The sequence below is a fragment of the Myotis davidii genome, unplaced genomic scaffold, assembly GCF_000327345.1.
Source record: "Myotis davidii unplaced genomic scaffold, ASM32734v1 scaffold370, whole genome shotgun sequence".
NCBI classification, from domain to species: domain Eukaryota; kingdom Metazoa; phylum Chordata; class Mammalia; order Chiroptera; family Vespertilionidae; genus Myotis; species Myotis davidii.
In genome coordinates, this window is record NW_006288615.1 from 13,264,360 (window position 1) to 13,286,892 (window position 22,533).

The window sequence follows — 22,533 nt, forward strand, 5'->3', positions numbered from 1 at the left end:
AAAATTAGTGACAAGAAAATACATACTACCGAAGAAGTAACACTATACTAACCCACTTTCACCCTGCAAGGAAAGGTATTAGATACTAAAATGGTATTTGAGACAACAATGAACAGCTGCCAAACTATATATGTTGTTCAAAAGTGTCAGATGTCAATGAGTTAATTCTTTATACTGACAAGATTTATTCCCCTCTAAATTAAATTAAAATAAAAAGCTGTGATTAACAGATCCATACTATAAAATTTGGTTATCTTACAAGGTTTAGAATAGGAGCATCAATGCACCCAAAATCATAACCCATCGTAGATGAACACTGGATGTAGAAAAGTAAAAAGTTTTCTAGGGGAGGAAATAAAGGACATTAGGGTAGAACAAAATGTTAAGATATGTAATATCTAAAAGACAGATTGATGGGGGTTTATAGATTTAAAATAATTTGTTAATTTTATAACTAAACAGTAAAATATAAGATATCCTAGAATAAAATGTAATAACAATCTCCTTAAGAATTTTTATGAGTTAACTCACAAGTCTACTTTCATAAAAATTTATTTTAGAGAGGGAGAAAGAGAAAGAGAGAAAGATCAATATGAGAAGACTACATCACTCGGTTGCTTCCCGTACGCCCTAACCAGGGATCAAACCTGAAACCTCAGTACATGCCCTGACCGGGAATTATGTCTGTGACCTTCGATGCTCCGACCCAACTGAGCCACACCGGCCAGGGAACACAGTCCACTTTTTAAGAAAACCACCTCACATTTCCTAATTAGTTTTCATTACTAATTTCCTAACCAATATCTGTATGTGTGTGCAATTTAAAAATAGTACATAATTTCTTAAATTACATATCTTTTAGAAATCAATTAAATGCAAGTTAAGATCTTGCTTAACAGTATGCACATAAATATCAAAAGCTAAATAATGTATCACATAAAACTTAAATGGTTTTATAATTTGGGGGCACTTTTTAGAGAACATTTAGGCATATTAATCACTTAAAAATTTAAATCAAAGTTACATAAAACCATATAGTGACATTTAGTGTTCAATATGATTCTTCAAAATATAAAGTTCACCAATAACTTCCTACTATGGTATGTGAACAAATTTGCTGCAAAACAAAAAAAAATGGCTTCCAAATATGATAGTGTAGTGGAGATATTAATTTAAATAAAGGTGATTATGATGTTTCAATGTTTCTTTATAAAATTTTAAGTTTACAAGTTCACACACAAAGACACATTACTTGAACAACCTGTGGCATATTTTAATAGCAGGCATTTTATTCCATTTTACCTGTCCCAAGGAGCAGAAGTCTCAAAAGATTCTCCTACGACATAGTATTCCAAACCCAAGTCCTGTTAAGACACATACACAAAAATCAAGAAAGTACAACAGATGCAGAAGAACCAATATTATTTGTATTTCAAGTTTATTGTTAGTATTTCATGCAATTGTTGGTATTACATATTTCCACCTTAATTTCCATGGCTCTTTACTATCCACCTCATAAGAGCTCTGGAAAGTGGTCCCAAGAGTGAGATATGACCTCCAGGAGGACAGGAACTTTGTCTGTCTTGTTCTCCTCTGTACCTTTGGCACCAGGCAGAGTGCCTGACACATGGTAGGAATTCAAACATTTCTGCAATGAAGGCATCTCTATCCAGGAACTATCGATATGCATGTAGAGAATACTAGAATAGATTTTTAGTGGCCTAATCAGCAAATTAACCAATACCAAAAAAATAGCCATCAGGACAGAAGGAGCAGGAAAGTAGGAAAGTGGGGTGGGGGAAGGGGAGACTAGAGGAAGAAGTTATCTCCCTTTCTTAAAAGCAGCTTTTCTTTAAAAACAAATTAGAAAATGCAATGCCTCTCTCTACAGTGTCTAGATCAGGGGTGGGCAAACTTTTTGACTCGAGGGCCACAATGGGTTCTTAAACTGGACCAGAGGGCCGGAACAAAAGCATGGATGGAGTGTTTGTGTGAACTAATATAAATTCAAAGTAAACATCATTATATAGAAGGGTATGGTCTTTTTTTTCAATAGTTTTATTCATTTCAAACGGGCCGGATCCGGCCTGCGGGCCGTAGTTTGCCCATGGCTGGTCTAGATAGACAGAACATTTGGAAACACCACTGCTAGAAATATATATATATTATACCATAAAAACTATAATGTTTATATAAGTAACTTATAATACTAATTCCTGTAATTTCCAAACTGAAAAGAGCAATTCACAAGCTTATAAATATAAAGCTATGAAAGAAAAAAGATATGAAAGAAATATAAAGATATGAAAGAAAAATTTTTAAGGTAGAAAAATCAATACATGTTTTCACTTCTAGAAAAATGAAACACTTAAACTCTACCACTGATTGCCAGGAAAAATCCTAAATTTACTAATCTAAAATATGTGTTTTTCTCTTATGCATTCACTTAGTCAGTAAACATACATTTGGTGACAATAGTATTAAGCACTGGGAAAATAAAAATAAAACAAATCTTCATCCTTACCCACCAAATCTCTAACTTGTTTTTTATTAACTTTTAACATTAATAATGAAGTAAATTAAGAAACTTACTTCAGATTGTGTCTATGCTGTACTTATTAGTTATATTTCATTTTCTAGAATTATGAATGTAGAATTATGAGAAAATGGTCAATAAGCTGAAAGAAAATGCCTAACAAAATTACCATACCCATAATGCTTATTATGAGAGATAAAGTAGCGATAATTTATGGAGATAAAAATTATTTATAAGATCTAAAATCATCTATTACCTTTCATGATCTGTAAATCTGTTAATCACAACTTCTAATAGCACTTTTCCTTTTCAGCATGGCAAGGGAGAGGGGGCTGCAGGAAGACCTATCAAATCATCGCAATCTAAAATTTAGATCTTACCTAGAATTATTACATTAAAATTCTTACTATGGGAGAACATGGGGTAGATTGTAGCTAATCCTTTGTTTCTGTAAAATGATATGCTCAATTACAGTTGGTTAAAATTTAAGAAAATAATTGTATTCACTCAAAGAAAGAAAAAGTATTGTTTGCAACAGAAATTGACAAGGGAAATATGTGATAACTTACTCGAAGGTATGCGATGACATAGGTCAGCAAATAACCTCTTTGTCCATTATCTTCTCCAGCTGCCAATCCACTGTAATTAAAAAACTGTTAATAAATTTCAAATGAACTATTAAAAATATATAAAACTAACCAAATTGATATGACAAGATAAATGTTTAAGATAAATGCTTAACAGATGAACATATATTACTTTGCATCTCATTTTTACTTTACTCTCATTTATCATAAATATATCAAAGAGCCATCAAGAGTCTAAGCTTGAATAACAAAAATCTGAAAGCACTTTTAATATTTCAGTATGGTCATTAACTTCAAACTTTTATCAACCACACTAGCAAAACTGCCTCATGAATTCAACTATTTCTATCCATATTGTCAAAAGAAAATTAGACATGAGAATCAAACTTAAATAATCTTCATAATCAAAATAAGATACTTAAAATACTCTTATTATTATATTCTGACTCATATATAAATGTATTATTATAGTCTTATTCATATATAGAGATGTGCAATGACTGACTTTGGACTGATCTTCCAAATACAAAAACGTTTATTGAATGCTTGAGCACATAGTATTTAGAATATTAGACATGGTGTCTATTTATGGAACTTACGAGTTAAATGATAGAAAACATACAGAGAAATATTTAAAGTTTATCAAGCAACATACAGATAAGTATAAGTCCAACAGGTAAGTTCTTATCACTATGAATACATGAACTGTCCATTTCAATTAAAAAGTAGTTTTAGCCATAGGAATTGCATTTGGTGATCCAGTTAAAATTAATCCATAACAGTGTAAGTGTTCTGTTTTGCAAAGTTATTCTTATTTTAAAAGACTATGAATGATTTCTACTCCTTCAGTAAAGACTTCTTTATTTTTGCTTCTTTCCATCACCAGGCAGAAATTAAATTTTAACTATTCTTAGTCAACTAAATAAAACTTATCCCACACTCTCAAAGTACCCACTAAAGATTCCCCAATAAAACAAGATTTAAAAAAAAAAATCTTTCCTTGTGACTTTTTCGGATCATGATTAATAATTAACTGTTATGTCTCCCTTTTCAATACCGTAACTGAACTTCCTTGTTCTTAGGCATGGGTCTTGGGACTCTGTGACTTAAGAATCATTTCTGAAAGAATCATTTCTCTTTATGGCTTCAATGAACACCTTATAGTTAAATCCTTTATCTCCTGAATTTTGTTTGGATTTGCTAAGTAAATAACACAATGTAGATGTACCCTTGATCTATACAAATAATGTAAGGCATTTTTAGGGTAGGATACAGTGGCTAAGTCAGATTTCCTGATTTAGAGGTGTAGCTGGATATATTCGAATTAGTGTCATCTAGAGGAGTGGCAAAGATTGATAGGGCAGCTAGAACTACTTAAGAATGAAGTATGATAAAATGAAGGAGGCTGTCTGTATTACTAGAATGTTAATGAGTGAGGAAGGCAAACTTATACCAGACAGCTAAGAGGAAAAGTAAGAAAAGGAAGGAAATTCTGGGTTGGATATGTATGGATGTGAGGTTGGGGTAGATAGTCAAACAAAGCTCCAAAACAAAAATGAAACTAGTCAGAAAATTCTGTGTGACTGGAGAAAAATAGCTGAATCCATACCTCAAGTAGATATGAAACAGAATCAGACACTGAGTCCAAGAAAGAAAAAACACTACTGACCTAGAAAACAGTTCATCCTGGTGGAAGGAAAGAAAAGGAAAAGAATGTGAAGACCAGAAAAGGATGCCGAAGACTTGCACTGGAAATCTTTGAGAAGGCACATGCTAAGTATGTATTTGGTGAGAAGAAACACTTAGTAGGACTGCCTCTCTTATATTAGGACAAGTAAAAGTCCTACTTTATGGTCCCAGGTCAAGCCATTTTTCTTTAGATCCTTTTCTAGTATCTGGTGGGGTGGAGTCAGGAACGCTCGGTTCTACTTTGGAAACTTGTGTGACAAACCACACAGGAACATGTATTTTTCTTATCTAAAGCAGAAAGAAATCAGATGTTCATTCTAAATTCAGTAATCAGTCCTAGCTGGTTTGGCTCAGTGGATAGAGTGTCCGCCTGCGTACTGAAGGGTCCAGGCTCGATTCCCAGTAGGGGGCGTGCAGGTGGCAGCCAATCAATGATTCTCTTTCATCATTGATGTTTCTCTCTCTCTTTCTCTCCCTATCTCTGAAATCAATAAAAAATATATTAAAAAATAAATAAGTTTAGTAACAGAAGGGCTTAGAAATTAACCCCCAAAAACCTAAGATTCTAACTGCTTTATGTTAAAGTAGTAACATCCAATCCCTACTTCCTGCTCTTACCACAAATTTCAAACGATTAACAAGGTTCTTAAACAAATTTAAAGCTACTTTATGAAGGACTGGGAAGACTAATGAAAGAGGAATGAGAGAGAATCTTTTTACATAAAAGACCCATCTGGTGAACCTAATCACTCTCATGTTGAATTACATTAAACAACTTAAGTGCACATTTTAAAAATAACAATAACGTATTACCTGAAGCTCTATGGTAAAATGTCAATATATTTGTCATGCCTGCTGACAGGTAATGTTTATTCTGCTTAGCTCTTAGAAGTTAAAGTACAGTACTAGCCAACACAGATAAACAACCAAAGTATTTATTCAACATTTGGCTATTATGTTCTGTTGGACTCTATATGTTCAAAGGTATTTAAAGAGTTTGGGTAGGTGTGGAAGGCAAGGGGGAAAAATGGTTTAAACTGTTGGAAATACTGTATTAAAAACAACCAATTTAAAGCTAATGAGGTGGTAGGAACAGAAAATTAAAAATAACAACCAGAAAATAAAGAATAAATTAATAATGCCCTAATTCAAAATAAAATACATTAGCTAATCTAACAATGAAAACTTTAGCAGAATGAAATTTATCGGAGCTTTCCTCCATGGAGTTATGCAGGAGAAAAAATGATTGAGGAACAAGGATTGGGAGAGTGGCGTCTTAAATAAGAAAAATATCCCTGAATCTTTCAGGGATTAGAGCAAAGAACTAGTACTAGAGAGAACTGGGCAAAACAGGACTTCTAGGAAACCACACAGAGATATTCCCAAGTATCAAAAACATACAAAGAGCCCTATGTCATGTGCCTAATGACAACCTGAGTTATTCAACACAGAAGGGACGGGGTACACTGAGAAACTAATTATAACGTAACTAAGAAATAACAAATAGCAAAAAATGAGACCTTAATGAAGGTCTGTTTTTAATGCTTTACCTATGATTTAAATAGATATCTAATTTTCCATAACCTATTTTTAATGGGTGAATTTGATACATGTTTTGTGTAATATAAGGAAACTGCTAGAATTACATCAATAATTCTGGGGCCTTAGGATCAGTATTTAAAGAAACGTGGATTCATGTTAAGGATGATTCATTCTTACTTTTGAGTTGTACATGGCTGGTGTTAAAAGAGAAAAAAACTGGCATTACATGAAAAGATAGTTCATGGCAGTTGGCTCAAATGAAATAAAACTGACAAAATGGTTCTGATAAATACCTAAAGATTGAAATACACCAGCAATAAAAACAAATATTCACAAAGAATTCAGAATAAGTATAATGTGCATGATATATTTTCAGCTCTGGAATTAAAAAAAAGACAGATATCCAGAAAACTGTTAGTTTATGTACTTAAAGAGGAAAGGAAAATAAATGTAGTCCTGATGAATGGCATTTTCACTATAGTTCCCATAAATCAATCTTATAATTCATCAAGCAGACAGACAGAAACCACCCAATCATTATTCAGTTGGTTATAGATATGAAATGTTTTCTGTTTCTTTATACCAGCACAAAATAATAAGCGACAGGGGGTGGAGTATAGGTAATTTATCAAATACTTTTGATTAAACACAATTTCCTTTTTAAAAACATACTAACAACATTTTTATACATATATTATTACCATTAAATAGTAACATGACTAAATTTTTTCCTATTTCACTCTAGCACAACAAATAGCAAATGCTATAAAATTAGCATTAATGGAAAAATATAATATTTAATATAGTCATATATATGATTTCACAAGAGCAACATATTAATCTAGCTTTCTACAAAATTTTAAAGTAAAATAACACAACATTTTAAGTTGATTATCATATATTACAAATTTAATACTAGAAAGGGAAGATTAACAACTGCTTGGAGATATCAGAATTTTAGGTCAACTTCCTCTTGACATTATGAACTGAAAGCCATACCCAAATTTTGCAGCAATGTCATATACTTGTTTTTCATGTTGAAGAACCTTCTCACGGTCCCCCTCAAATAGTAACGTAGCGACACTTAGTTGATTTGGATCAAATCCTTTAAACTAAAAGAATAAAAATAAAGTAATTACTATAGATGAATCTTACCCTACAAAATAGTAAATCAAAATACATTTTCCTCCTTTTTTCTTTCTGATCTGGACTCTAAGACACCAACTCTTTGAAAACAGAACTTTGGTTGTCATAGGGATGTAAAGTACAGCATAAGGACTATAGTCAATAATCTATATATACTAGAGGCCCGGTGCACAAAAATTTGTGCACTCAGGGGTTCCCTCAGCCCGGCCTATGCCCTCTTGCAGTGTGGGACCCTTCGGAGGATGTCTACCCCAGTGGGGACCCTCACCCCATTGAGGTTTGGCCAGCCTGGGTGAGGGGCTGATGGCTGTTTTCAGGCTGGCCACACCCCACTTTAGGGTGTGTGTGGGGGGTCCCCACTGGGGTGCCTGGCCATCCCTCACTGGAGCAAGCAAGCCTCCTGCTCGCTCCAGCTCCGTGGCTACCGGCCGCCCTCTTGGTTAGGTTAATTTGCATATAGTTGCTCTGATTGGCTGGTGGGCATGGCTTAAGGCATAGTGAAAGTACGGTCAATTTGCATGTTTGTCTTTTATTAGTATAGGATAAAAACCTAATATGCAAATTGTGCCCTCAGGAGTTCGATCGGGAGTTCGATCGTTTGCTATGATGTGTGCTGATCACCAGGGGGTGGTGTGGAATGAAGGCAGGCCCTGGCCAGCAGCCGGCAGCCAGCAGCTGGGGAAGGGAGGCCCTGGTTGGCAGCCTGAAGGCCCTGATCAGCCCTGATCGCTGGCTAGGCCTAGGGACCCTACCCGCACACAAATTTCATGTACCAAGCCTCTAGTATACTAATAATTATGTAAGGTGTCAGATGGGTGTGAGATTTATTGGGATGATCACATAGATATGTAATGTTTAATCACTGGGATATACACCTGAAACTAATATAATAATATGTCAACTGTAATTGAAAAATAAACAATTATTTAATTTTTTTAATTGATCTTTGGAACTTTACATGGCAATCAAAAAGAGCTAATGCACGTATTCAGATCATCACAATAGAATGAAACTATGAAAAAACATTTCACTTCAAAGTATGCCTCAGTGTCAACTGTAATGACTTACTGATATGTAAACACAACAAATAACTTATAAGAATTATAATTATAATAAAGAATCCAATAAAACTATCAAAATGATAGAAATTAATAAACGATATAGAGGGAAAGTAAAAACAAACAGCACCCTTACATACTACAATAACTTATTAAATAATATTTTCAAAGGAGCTCTTATCCATAAAATTAAAATATAAAACAGCTAAGAATAACCTAAAAGAAAATATATTTCTTCATTAGAAAAACATGTCTAAAAAATATGTCATATGTTCCTGAGTGCATAAATATTATAAAACCTGTCTATTCCTGCCCAGATTAATAAACAAGTTTATCTTAATCCTAATGAAAATCTATATGGACTTTCTAAAATAGTGAAGAGTTTTAAAATTTTTTCTACGATAATAAACTAGTAGGTAACAATGATAAGAAAAATTCCAAAACAAGACCTACAGCAATTAAATTCATTTACTTTTTTAGAAACAAAAGCTAATTAAAAAGAATTTGATACATTTAAATGGAATTTATTTCTTGGAAAAGTATATAAGATGTCTTGGACATGGCAAATCAATATAAGAAGCAGGGATTAGTTAATGGTGTTTTCACAACTGGTTACCAATTGGGAGAAGGATCAGTAAAGATTAATTTAGGTGTATCTCTCATTATAAAAATGAAAAAAATTCAAATAGTAATAAAGATTTTTTAAAAATTTAATTCCCATTTAACAAAATTGCAAGAGAGAAGAAAATAGTCCTAATCATAGTTTAGGCTTTTCTAAGCTTAGGAGCAATTAGATAATCACAGAAAAATATATAAAAACTAGAAGCCCAGTGCACAATTAAATCGTGCGTGTGTAGAGTCCCTTATGCCTAGCCTGCCATCAGGGCCATGTCTGCCACCCTGTGACACCTTGCATGCTCTGCGGACACTGGTGTTGGTGGCCAAGAGGTGCTCTAGCACCTCCTGGTGACCGGTTGTTTGGTTGTTCCACCGTTACAGCATCATGACCACAGACCTTTTATGATATAGATTTGAAACTTTTGTGTACCAAAAAGAAAATCCTTATTTGAAAAGGATTCACTGACCGGGAAAATTATTTACAACATTTATGACAAAGGCATCTCATAATTCCATTACTCAAAGGACACACACCAAAACACCAAGAGAAAAAAAAAATGAAGTTGCCACCCCTGGAGAAATAACCATATACAACTAATGCACACAAAGATCATATCTAGAAAATACAGGAAAATAATCAGTCTCATTGGAGTTTTAAGAAACAGGATCTATTTAGAATATAAAACAAAAATCCCACTAGCAACAGCAAGGGTGCAACAGGAAAATGGCACATATTTATTGCCAGAAGTAGTGTAAGCTGGTATAAACGTTTAAGAAAGGAATTAAGCAATCAACAGGTTAAAAAGAATCTACACTCTTATTTCACTTCTATATATCTACAATAAAGAAAAAATTCAAACTATAAAAAGTGTTGTATGCATGAAACTGTTTAATTCAGTGTTATTTTTAGGAATTTCAAATCTGAGAAAAAAGTTTAATTTCTGAAATTGAATGCATCATGGATTTACTTTGATATTTATTTCAACATGAAAAATCATTATGAAATGTACACAACAACATGGAAAAACATACTTGGAATAAGTACCTGTAAGGGGGAGAAGACAGGAAACAAAATCAATTAATATCCTAAGCATTAAAATTTTAGCATTTCATAAAAACTCTTACCTTTGTAATATAAAACTTTTTTAATCCATCCAAAAATGATGTAAAAATAGAGGAAACCTGAGGTTTAAGGGCATGGCCTAAGAAGAAAAAAAAGTATTTTAAATTAATAACAAATTCTATGTTTTTCAGAAGATCAAGAGACTACTTTAACTTAGTATACTAAAAGAAAGGTAAATGTTTTCATAACCTTAATTTTTAAAACCTGCTGGTTATATAAAACCTATTGGTATGAAGATCTACATCTTTTATCTTCATCTCCTTTCAAAAGTTGCAATTTTCTGTTTACAAAACCCCTGTTTGACTGCTCTTTTTACTTAACTCAAATTACTCTATATAATTAATACACATAGTTTAGGTTATCTTTTAATGGTGCACTTTATTCATAGTAAAATCACTTCATTAATTTTTATTTCATTAAGAGCACTGAATGGTGACTCGTTTTACTTTTATTTTTTTAATTATGCAAAAACCATTCAGAACTATAATCAAATATTAAGTCAGTATCACATTTAAGGTTGTTTTTTAATTAATTCTTAATTCATCCAGAATTCTCGGCATAAAAACTAGTAACTGCTTCCTTAATCACACTCAGAGAGTTAAAATTGTCAAATAACATAAATGGTGTCTCAGAATCTGTTAAATTCATCTTTGCCCACAGACTGAGCTTCATTGAGTGATAGTCTTTTACTGATCTCACTGTTTTCAGAGTAGCAACATCTTAACTCTCATGACTGTTACATTTAAGAGTCCTGCATCTGGCCTTAGTGTTAGGAGACCAATTCAGAAAAATGAGGTGTACCATTTACATAGAATTTTTATAAAGACCTTTAAAGCCTCTAGTAAATTTAAATTATCTCCAAATAAAAATTTTATTTTTAGAAAAGGCTTTAAGGTTTTGGGATTTTGTTTGTGTGTAAAGTATGGTCTCTTCCTTAAAATAGGTATACACAGCAAACTAGTTTTTTGGAAAACAAACAAAAAAATTTTCTGGGGGAAAAACTATTACTTACAGTCTATTTTTTTTAAGTGAGAGTCTGAATCTGTAATATTTATTACATTTTTATTTATTATAATAGGAAAGTGCATTGAGTGAAAGAATAGCTAACATTAAGTCTTCACCAGAGGCTAAGAGTTAGATATCATGCTATAACAGAACAAAGCAAAACACAACAAAAATGAAAGGCAGATTGGACAGAGATCAACCTAGCAATCTTTCTGAGCTCTTGGATCACAAGTAAGAGGTCTGTTTGGGGTTTTATTTTCCTTTTAATGTAACCTGCCAGAGATGCTTCTCTAGCATAACCACTGCTTTAGGTAACATTTCTAGCATTTATAAAGTTAGAAATAACATAGCAAAGAATTCACTTTCTGTCACAAATGAAATTCATCCTACTTTAAGAACATTGGAAACACACAAACATATATGTGTGAGTGTGTATGTTGTGTTCTTGCAAGAAACTGAAATTATATGTTCTTCAAACAAGACTCTTAATCCACATAATCTTTACAGAAAGTATGAGGACCCTAAATATTACTACTCTGATGTGAAATAATGCTTAAGGAAATATGTTAATCTTAACACAGTATAATGTCCATTATCACTGGTGGGAGGCAGTCACATATATTCCTGATACTGAGTTGATGTGATAGCTTTAAAACATATTATTATAAGTGATAATAACTTTTAAGTGGGTCAAGCATTAGTACTAATTGAGCATATTATCTTTTACTTATACTTAGATTAACGTTGACTATTAAATTGATTACATTCTAAATACATTCCAGCTATTTATTTTACCTTTTATAGGAAACAAAGTAACTAGTTTCCAAATTTACTAACTGGACAGTTTAATTAGTAAATATGTTCTTACACTGTCAATTAAATAATTTAAAAGAATTTAATAAATATCTATATTTCAAATAAGTAATTTGAGATAGTGGAACAGATACAACTGGGTTCAAATTCAGCTCTACCACATATGACTTGGGACTTGGACTGAAATTTTAAGCTTTTGAGTAGTTTGTAAGCTAGGGAGACCATTTTGAGGAACAGTTGTGAGGAAATACTGGATAAATTGTGCTACTAATACTGGGCTTAATATTAGCACTATGCTATGTGCTATCCAAGATTTATTTACCCTCTTTTTGCTAATTTGATAATTAAGTCAGTCAACATGTAAGTGCCTGTTATGTGAAAGGTTCAAGAAATATAAAAATGAATGAGAATATCCCCTGAATTTGACAAACTTTAGTTTACAGGAGAAATCTGTAGGTCATTTCAATATACTCAACAATATATATCACAGTTGCCTCAACATGAGCCCCAAGGAGATGGTGATCAGACCTGAAAACCAGGTACATGCCCTTGACCAGGAATTGAACCCGTGACCCTCTGGTGTGAAGGCCAACACTCTCAACTACTGAGAAACACTGGCCAGGACAATCAAGTTTTTATGTAATAAGCATTCTTACCTAAATTAAAATCTAAGCTACTTTTAGACAGAACTTTTAGAAAGGCCTATCTTAGTCTTTATATTTATCATTGAGCAATCATTCCCATAATTTCATGGACTATTTTGAGGGTACTTAAAGTCTATAAACTTAAATCCCAACTAAACTGGTATTTATGAAAATTATATAGAAGCAATAAACTATAATTGAAAAGATGAAAAATTGTGTCAGAAAGTTTAATACTTTAAGCAAAATAGGGAGAAAAAGAAACAGTCAACTGCTACTGAATTCTCCATCTAAGTATTTCAAGGGCAACTTAAATATAACCCATTGCAATGCCTTTTCCCCCAAAATCATCATATCTTCTAGACTTATTCTACCAATCCAATCAGTCAAATGAGAAATCCAGGAGTTGCCCTCAATTCTTACCTTTCTTTAACCTTCTATATCCAGTTGGCAAACTGGTCTTTGAAAAATCTATCGCTTACTTTCTATCTCCACTGCTGCTACCTTGACCAAGACCTCCAGCGTTTGCCTTTTGAGCCATTTCAACTCTTCCTCCATGCTTGCACCATTCTAATCTATCCTGCAGAATGCTAGCAGAATGAGCTTTCTACAATGTAAAGTTGATTTATTTTATTTCCTCTACAAAGAAATCCCTTTGCTGACAAGATAAAATTTAAACCTATCCTGCAAAGCCCTAGTCCACCCATCCAGTTTTCTCTTGTAACAACTCTCACCCTAACCTCTATTTGAGTCACACAAGACTAAAATATGCCATTAAGGTTTACAATTTTATATTTTTGCTGATAACTGAACAGATTTGGTAGGAAAGAGGGGAAGAGACCATCTCAGGCAAATTTCTATTCATCTCCTAAGATTTACTTCAAAAATCACCCTCCTTTAACAAGCCTTTCCTATCTCTTTACACCGACTTCAAGCAAAATCAAGCAGGCCATCAACCAACCCTCACTTGCACACCAGGGTAGCCAGTACAGTTTTCTTTCATAGTACCTCCATCACTCCTACATCCATTCATTTATATACTTGTCTGTCCTCATTAGACAGAGAGCTTCCTGAATGGTAGGAGCTACGATGCTCATCATTCTAGTTCTGCACTCAGTAATCTTCCTGGCACATACTGGTATTTCATAAATTTTTGTTAGTGAGCAGATTTTAAAATCACCATTTCTTTCTTACCAAACTGAAACTGCAGGTTGTCCATGAGGCGAATAGATGCAGGAGCACATCTCTGTTTTAAAAAGGAAAAAATGTGATACAAATTTAATAAGGAAAGAAGATAGACAGGTAATAAAGGAATGTCATCTTTCTTCATAGATAAGTCTAGGAATTGTTACTCTTTTTATCCCTTCTCATAATCCATAGAAAAACTATCAGGTAGTATCTAGAATTCTAAGATCTTTCAAGATTATTGTATGAAGAAAGCTATAAACTTTGAGGCATAAGATTATGTATCTAAACCATCTAAAACTGCACCAGTGTCATGTCTACTTTGGCACTCAATAAAAGCTGCAAGGGAAGAAAAACAAGAAAAGCAGATATTCATATTCATTTTGTAATGCTAAAACATTACAACACAAACACTGGCAAGGTTTAAATTAGCTACAACTTTCCCACAGAATTAAAAGTGAGCTGCACCCTAAATGGGATTTTATTTTCTAGGCAAATTGTTAACATGGATAAACTGCTACCAAGAGTTTGCTTTCAGATAAAAGAATTTTGATAAATGTCATGAACTTTTAAAACATTTATCTTCTGAGTATTATCATCTATATAATGAAAAGCCAGGGTCGTAAGGACCGAAGGCTGACTGGGGCCGCTGCGGGCACCCGACCCAGCACTGACTGCCTAGGGGGCTGCGGATCAGGCCCAGAGAGAGACCTGCAGAGAGAGAGGCAGGGTCTGATCTATAGCCTCTGTGGCAGCCATTGATCAGAACTTGCCTCTCTTTCTCTCCTAACCTGGCCAACAGCCACACCTCCATTGCTCTCCAGGCCTCCACTGGAGCTGCTGATCAGCCCTGCCTTTCTGATCAGGCCCCGTTGATAGGCCCAGAGACACTGACTGGCATAGAAACTGACCCATCAGAACCAAACTGGCCGGGAGAGGAGGGCAGTTGGGGGCGAGTTCAAGGCCTGCTGGGGAGGGCAGTTGGGAGCGAGATCAGGCCAGCAGGAGAGGGGAATTAGGGGTGATCAGGCAGGCAGAGGCAGTTATGGACAATCAGGTAGGCAGGCAGAGAGGTTAGGGGCAATCAGGCAGGCATACAGGTGAGTGGTTAGGAGCCAGCGGTCCCAGATTGTGAGAGGGGTGTTCGACCCCATGGGGATCAGGCCTAAACTGGTGGTAGGACATCCCCCGAGGAGCCCCCAACTAGAGTGGGTGCAGGCTGGGCTGAGGAACCCCCCCCCCTGCACGAATTTCATGCACCAGGCCTCTAGTTTATCAATAAAATTTGTACCAACACAATATTGAGATTTATGAGAATCACTCAAACTTAATATACACCTTAACTGTGTGTTATGACATTTTTGCTATTGTTTTTAATTGGACACTTAATTTTTTAAATAATTCATAGGACACATTTTATTCTACCCTGAAAAATGACTAGATTCTTATTTTCAAATCTATACAACTTATTTACTCAACTTTGATACTAAGGGTGAGATAATTCAATTTATATTAAAAAGTCACTAACAAATCTAAAGAAACAATGTTAGATAATTTTATAATCACAGCATAAAATAACCTTGAATTTTATAGAATCCTATGGTTTCCAAGTTGCTTTCATATACCTTTACTTAATATAAGAAAACAACCCTGTCAAGGTAGCAGTTCCCCTTTTTACAGGTGTGAACACAAGAACCAGAGAGATCAAAAGACCTCTCAGAAGTCAGGTGCTAATTAAATAGTAAAGATAGAACCAGAATCAAGCTATCTTGGCTGCTAGATGAGCAATATTTCAAATACAGCACAGAGCCTCCAAAAAAATCACTTAAAACACATGCACACACACAGTTTTAAAGTTGTATTTAAAACAAAAAATTACATAAAAATGATCTTATTTTATATTTCCTTATCTTATTAAAAGTATATAGTTATGCCTTGGCCAGTTTGGCTCAGTGATTAAAGTCGGTCCGCAGACTGACGGGTCCTGGGTTTGACGCCGGTAAAGGGCATGTACCTCGGTTGCAGGCTCGTTCCCAGGCCCCAGTTGGGGCATGTGTGGGAGGCAACCAATCGATGTGTCTCTCACATTGATATTTCTCTCTTTCTCTCCCTTTCCTTTCCACTCTCTCTAAAAATCAATGGGGAAAAAATATCCTGAAGTGAGGTTTAACAACAAAAAATTATCTATACATATAAAGAGGTAATATGCTAATTGCCGTTACGGTGTCCCAGTAACGACCAATTTGCATATTGATGCGCACACAGCAGGAGGTGGGCGGCCGGTGCCAAGTTCCTGGGGTTCTGAGGAGAGTGCCTGATAGGAGTCCGGACTGGGAAGAAGGAAGAGGAAACAGCCATCGTGAGCTCTTCCAATCCCCCTGCACGGACACCCTATCCCAGCCCATGCACCCCCAGAGAGACGGAAGGACACTCTACCCCAGCCCCCGCACCCTTGGGGGGACGGAGAGGCTGACCGGATGGGGAGAAGACCCAGCCTCGGGGGTAGCTGCAGCCCGTACCTCCGACTCCGATCTCTTCCCCTGCCAGGGGCACCCACAACAGTACGCCGGCGACCACCCATCAGCACTCGTGAGGCATCGGGGCCCATGGCCTGCCGCTGCCGGGCCCCCTCGCTGGGGCTGGGCACGCCTCTCCTGCCTACAACTCCAGACCCAGGTGGAGGCAGACCTGAGCGGCACCCCAGGGTCAGACCCTTGCCCCAACTCCCCCCCCCCCCAACAGCAGCAGCGCCATCTCCGCAGCTGAAGTGCGCTGAACCTTGGTGGGGGCGCGGCTAAACCTGCCCTCCTAGCCTGCCTGGCTCCACCCTGGCCCGGCCTCCACCCCACTCCAGGAGATTGGAGCCCCACCCTGAGCAGGTACAGCTGGGAAACAGCCACATACAATTTAAAGAATGGCGCCAAGTGGGAAGGTTTGACAGTTACTCCCCCTTTGGCCTCACTGCCCCCCTAGTGCCCTAACTCCCTGTCCCCCACCAGCGCCTCCAGAGACGACCACTGCTACAGGGCTACTGGCCAGAGTCCGCCCCTCCAAGGCCTACAGAACCCTCTGCAAAGCTTCCATAACTATAGTCCCAGGAAACAATCATGCCCTCCTCCCCTAATCAGCACCTGCTATCTGCGAGAGTACCTGTGGGCAGTTGGGGGTGAGCAGGCTGGTGGGGGGCAGTTGAGGACGAGCAGGCTGGTGGGGAGGGGGCAGTTGGGGGCAAGCAAACTGGCAGAGGGGGCAGTTGGGGGTGATAGGCCAGAAGGGGGGGAAAGTTGCAGGCGATCAGGCCGGCAGGTAGACTGGTTAGGGGCAATCAGGCAGGCAGGCAGGCAGGTGAGCGGTTAGGAGCCAGCAGTCCCGGATTGTGAGAGAGATGTCTGACTGCTGGTTTAAGCCCGATCCCACAGGGTTCGAGCAGTCGGACATCCTCTGAGGGGTCTAAGATTGGTGAGGGTGAGGTCAGGCTGAGGGATACCCCCGCCCCATGCACGAATTCCATGCACCGGGCCACTAGTATGGTCATAAAAAATCTATCTCAGTAATGTCAAACATTGGTATAAAGATATCTTGGTAGTTAGGCTAATGCTTCTAAAAATATTACCAGTTTCCAAAATACCAAAGGAAAATCAATTTTCCTAAAATGTTTTATTAAAATAGGCATATCAACTTCTAACAAAACACATAAGTCTGATTAAACCAAGTTTCTTTTCTTCATAAAATAAAATATCATACAACATACATATTTATATGTTTTGGCTTAAGTACACCAGTAAAATATGAGAAAGCATTCAGAGCCATTCTGTCATTATTTTTTAAAAACCCTTTTAAATTCCTAGCAACAACCTGTAAATTCCATCTCCTACTACCCAGATTCTACTTCACCTGTATCTAAATAGCAGGTGTTATTAATGAAAACAATCAACATTGGCAAACAAACATCAGAAAATGGGGGAAAAGTATATAACATTTAGTATAGTAAATGTTTAGTGGAATTCAATCTCTGAAACAACTAAAACAGAATATGCAGGCCTCGACAAAAATCTTAGTTTGACAACACTATCCACAAAATACACTGTGAGGACAAATGGAATAAACTGATTATAGAATGAATATTAGATGTCATTAAGAAACTACTGCTGATTTTCTTAGACATGATAACAGCATTGTGGTTATAAAGAACATCTTTCTTTTTCTTTTTCTTTTTTTTTAGGAGAAATATTTACTGGTCAAGTGTCATATAAAGCATGCAACTTAATTTCAAATGGTGCAGAAAACATATAGAAACATAAAAAATAGAGCAAAAAGTTAGAAATTAAAACTTCGGAAAAATAAGTTAGAGAGGCTTTAGGTTACTTGCTACATATAGCAACCGATATTCAATTATATTTAAGTTGACTGCTGAGTAACATAAGCTAGGCAGTCATTCACTGTTTCTATTTACACTAAGGCAGAGTAGATGGTTATAGACATATTATAAAAAATATTAAGAAGTTATAAAACTTTTTTGTATCTAGATAATAAATATTAGTTTTCAACACTGATTTTCAAAAATTATCAAAATCAAACCAATAACTTTAATAAGTCTCATGTTTTAATAGTGCTGCACATTTTGAAAAGTCAGTATATGGAGTTTTCCAGGTACTGTTACAAGTAAATTCTCAAGTAAAGAACTCAATTAAAAAAATAGCATCTATATTTCTTTATGTTCCTCTGTAAATTGATAATTTGTACATCACTGTACATTTTTCTAAAAATAAAAAGCAGAAAAAGTTTAAGAGTTTAAATTAAAAGCTGTCACTACAGAGTAATTAAATAGAAGTTCCTATAAAAGACCAGAATAATGTTACAATAACTTAAAAAGAACAACATTCTGGGTTACTATATCTATAATTACAATTAGGTTATGTTTCAATTGCTATGAAAACTAATTTGGTAGGTTAAAAACACCTCAGAAGATTTCCTTTAAAAGTTAGAGACATCACACGTTCTGAGGATCTGGGCTTTAAATTCACTCTCATGCTATGAGTGTTCCATAGAAAAGAAAAGGACTGTCTAGGGCGGGGGGAAAAAATGGACACATATGTAATACCCTTTGTAATACTTTAAGCAATAAAAAAAAAAAATTAAATGTTCTTCAAAAAAAAAAAAGAAAGAAAGAAAAGAAAAGGGGGAAAGGGTCCTTGAGTTAAAGTGACCCCTTGTGGTAGGTGATTAGAACTAACATTAGAGGGAATATTTTTACCAAGTTCAATGGTGAGTTAATGATACATTTAGGGGATTTAAGAAACACTCGAACAAAAATTGCTTATTCGAACTAAAGTTAATGAAGTAATTAATTTCTTTCCTACTATGATAAATGTGCCCATGCCAGAATCTCTAATATCACCTGATTTGGACCTAAAGTGTATTTATACTTAGTAAATAAACTGAAAAGATATGAGGAAATGATTGTTATGGACTAATAAAGAAATATTAATATCTTTGTTTTATCTGAACAAAGAAGAAATAACCACATTAGCCTTAAAGCAGGTGTATAAAACTAAGTCAAATTGCTGGAAATTTCTTCCTTTTAATGATGCTATAAACAGGAATTCACTTAAATATGTAACCTGAAAAAAACAAAAAAACTCCACTCCAATTAGTCTAATTTACTTAGAATTCTCTGACCTAACTTAAAAAGCAACAGATTTCTCAATCTAATAATTTTCTCTAAATAGTTCCTGTAAAAAATGCATCAAAAGATTTCTGAAAATTTTATGGAGCCAATTCATAAACTCTTGCCATAGAAAAAAAACACAGAACTTACAATTCAGATGAGACGCATTTAAGGTGTCTTGTAACACATTTTAAATGTCTGCAGGATTTCTACTGTTCTGACTTCGTAAGAATAAGCCATAAAATAGAAGCACTAGATGGTATTTCTGTATCTCTGATATCATGGTTGAGGAATAAATCATCTTTGAGTTGAAAAAGATTTGTTTCTTCAAGGAGTAAAACAAACTTTCTGTGCAGATTCTAGAGCAGCCCAAATTTCTGAGCCATACGACTATTCTGAAGAGTCTACTAATCTCATACAGTATCAGAAGTCAATGCTTCAAAACCAAACCCCTTGTACATAGCTATACACAAATTTAAACACTGAAAAATATATAATAGGCAACATCCTTAGTGATTATTAGACAAAAACCATGTCTATTTAACTTACATAATATCCATTGTACTGTGTTGGATATAAAGTTAAGACCTACTATCCCACATAAAAGACATGATAATATAAAATTAGAGTTAAGAAAAAATATGTGAAAGAATTTTATTTATGCAAATTTCAAGATATAAAAGCTTAAAGTGAGGCAGAATTAGTTCTTCCCCTCACTAATCAGAACTGGTAACACAGATGAATCATATCATATTTAAGGCTACTTGTATAACTGGTCCTATTTGAAATGACATACTGGCTTACAACTGGGAGTCTACATTGTAAACAACAAGAACTTTTTAAAATAAGAATTATCTCTTGAGTTGAAAGAATGAAATAATGCATTATAGAGTAGATACTTCCCTCCTCTTATATTGAGAAGGGCCAAAAGTTAATGCCTAACAGTCTCCCAAGTCATAATTTTACATTTTCAGTGTAGTAAAGGTATAATGACTTATTCTGGGTAGCTTCTGGTCAAGAGCATGTCTTATAACTGTCCTAAAGTTTAACATATTTTGCTGGGTAACAGAGTAAATCCAATTAACCAACATATGGCTAGGTTATTCTCTCTGCTTTAGAGGAAGAAAAATAAGTTTTCAAAAAATGATTTAAAATAACAATTCCATTTTCTACATGTAACAAATTACTTCTCAGAATTACCACTGAATATAAAGGAGTTTTAATTATTTTATACTACAAATGCTAAGCCTTTTCATGTATTTGAACCCCTCCAGGATAAATCATGTTGGAAACAGAACAATTCAGAATTGAGGTATATTAACATTCTGAGGTGTCAGACATAAACTATGTATTTTTTCCCATATTATGACCTATACTCACTAGGAAAAAACACCCTATCAGTTTAAAATTATTTAATATAAAAGTGATGGTAGGAAGAAAGGGCTACCCTTGTCAAAAGGTAGTTACAGAAAAAACTGCCTTCTAATCTATATTTCTAAAAACCTAATTCTTATACTCAGAAAGACAGTTTTTGGAGTACTGCATACTAATCCATGCTACATATACAGTCAGTGTTTCCTCTTAATGGAACAACTGTTCATCTCTCAATACCATAGGGCATAACTCCGAAATTTTTATTAGGGGGAGAAAAAAACACACCAAACTTCAAAAATTGCTTTAGATCTTGTTTCACTGTTTTCCCTTCAATTTATTTTTAAACCAATAATAAAAGAGAATAATAAAATATTATATCTGACACTGCTCTTGTGATTAAAAAACAAAATTTTCCCCCTTTAGAGAGGCTTTAGTAAGAATCTACTTTCTGAGAAAGTCTTAAAAGTCACTTACCCATCTGAGTAAAGATGGAGATTATACTGGATTGCCACTTATGAGATAAAATCACACTAATCTTCCACTAAATCTTCCTTTCTAGTTCCTTACAAAGTAGTGAAGTACTGAAAGAGGAAAATTCCTCACATGGACAAAGATCAGATGAGAGAGACTTTAGCAGAATCCTTCCGCTGCCAGTATAATGTTGCTCAATTTATTTCCTTCAGTAAGAACAGTGATGAAAATACACATGGAGCCCTTCTCTATTTGTGAACAATCACATATGCTCCTTTCCAAAAGATACTCATCCAAAATAGTTTCCCATTTCAAAGTCTGAAAATACTGCAAAATGGAAGTGCTATAAAATGACAGTGAAGAATTATAAGCAGCCAACTCATTATTCAATCAGGAATTTGGCACAATCATAAAGCATGTACCGTCTATTTTAATGGATCTTAATTCCTCTGCTATCAACTGAAAATCCAAATTGCAGAATGAACAATGAATAGTGCCAAAATCTGGTAATTTTCTAAATTTTTCTGCCTGAAAATACTCTTACAAAGCAGGAAAGCACATAAAGTAACATTCTTGACATGTGAGATTTGTACATTCTATAAACTATTATGTAAATGTCCGTATGCTATAATGCTAGCATTTATCCATTTCCAGGGAAGGTAAACAATAATGCCTCCTTATATGTGCATTGTAATAGGAGCAAAATGTGTAACTTCCCCAAAAAGTGAAGTAACTTAATTGTTTCTTTCAGAAGAGCAATGTTTTTTAAATTAAATCTTTATTGTTGAAAAGTATTACATATGTCCCCCTTTTCCTCCCATTAACTTCTTCTAGCCTGCCCCTGTCCTCTATCCCAGGCCTTCACCACCCTATTGTCTGTGTCCATGGGTTATGCATATATGCATACAAGTTCTTTGGTTGATCTCTTCAACCCATCCCAGAAGAGCAATATTTGAGAATAAAATGTTACCTATCTAGACTTTTTAATCTGTTTCAAGGAAGGCAAGCTTTCTAGTCACATAGTATTACCTCTAAAAATTGTCTATAATTAAGTACAAAACACCAAATTATTGAAAC

At 35.1% G+C, this 22,533-nt stretch overlaps 1 protein-coding gene across 1 annotated transcript in view; it reads right to left on the reverse strand.

Annotated features, from left to right (window-relative positions):
- AGPS (alkylglycerone phosphate synthase) overlaps window positions 1–22,533 on the reverse strand; it is a 137,023-nt gene that overhangs the window by 31,576 nt on the left and 82,914 nt on the right. Inside the window, exons 12-16 of the mRNA XM_015561967.1 lie at window positions 13,953–14,004; window positions 10,302–10,378; window positions 7,354–7,466; window positions 3,106–3,175; window positions 1,303–1,364 (exon numbers count right to left, since the gene is read on the reverse strand). Coding sequence (XP_015417453.1) covers window positions 1,303–1,364; window positions 3,106–3,175; window positions 7,354–7,466; window positions 10,302–10,378; window positions 13,953–14,004 — 374 coding nt within the window. The remainder of the gene's footprint in view (window positions 1–1,302; window positions 1,365–3,105; window positions 3,176–7,353; window positions 7,467–10,301; window positions 10,379–13,952; window positions 14,005–22,533) is intronic.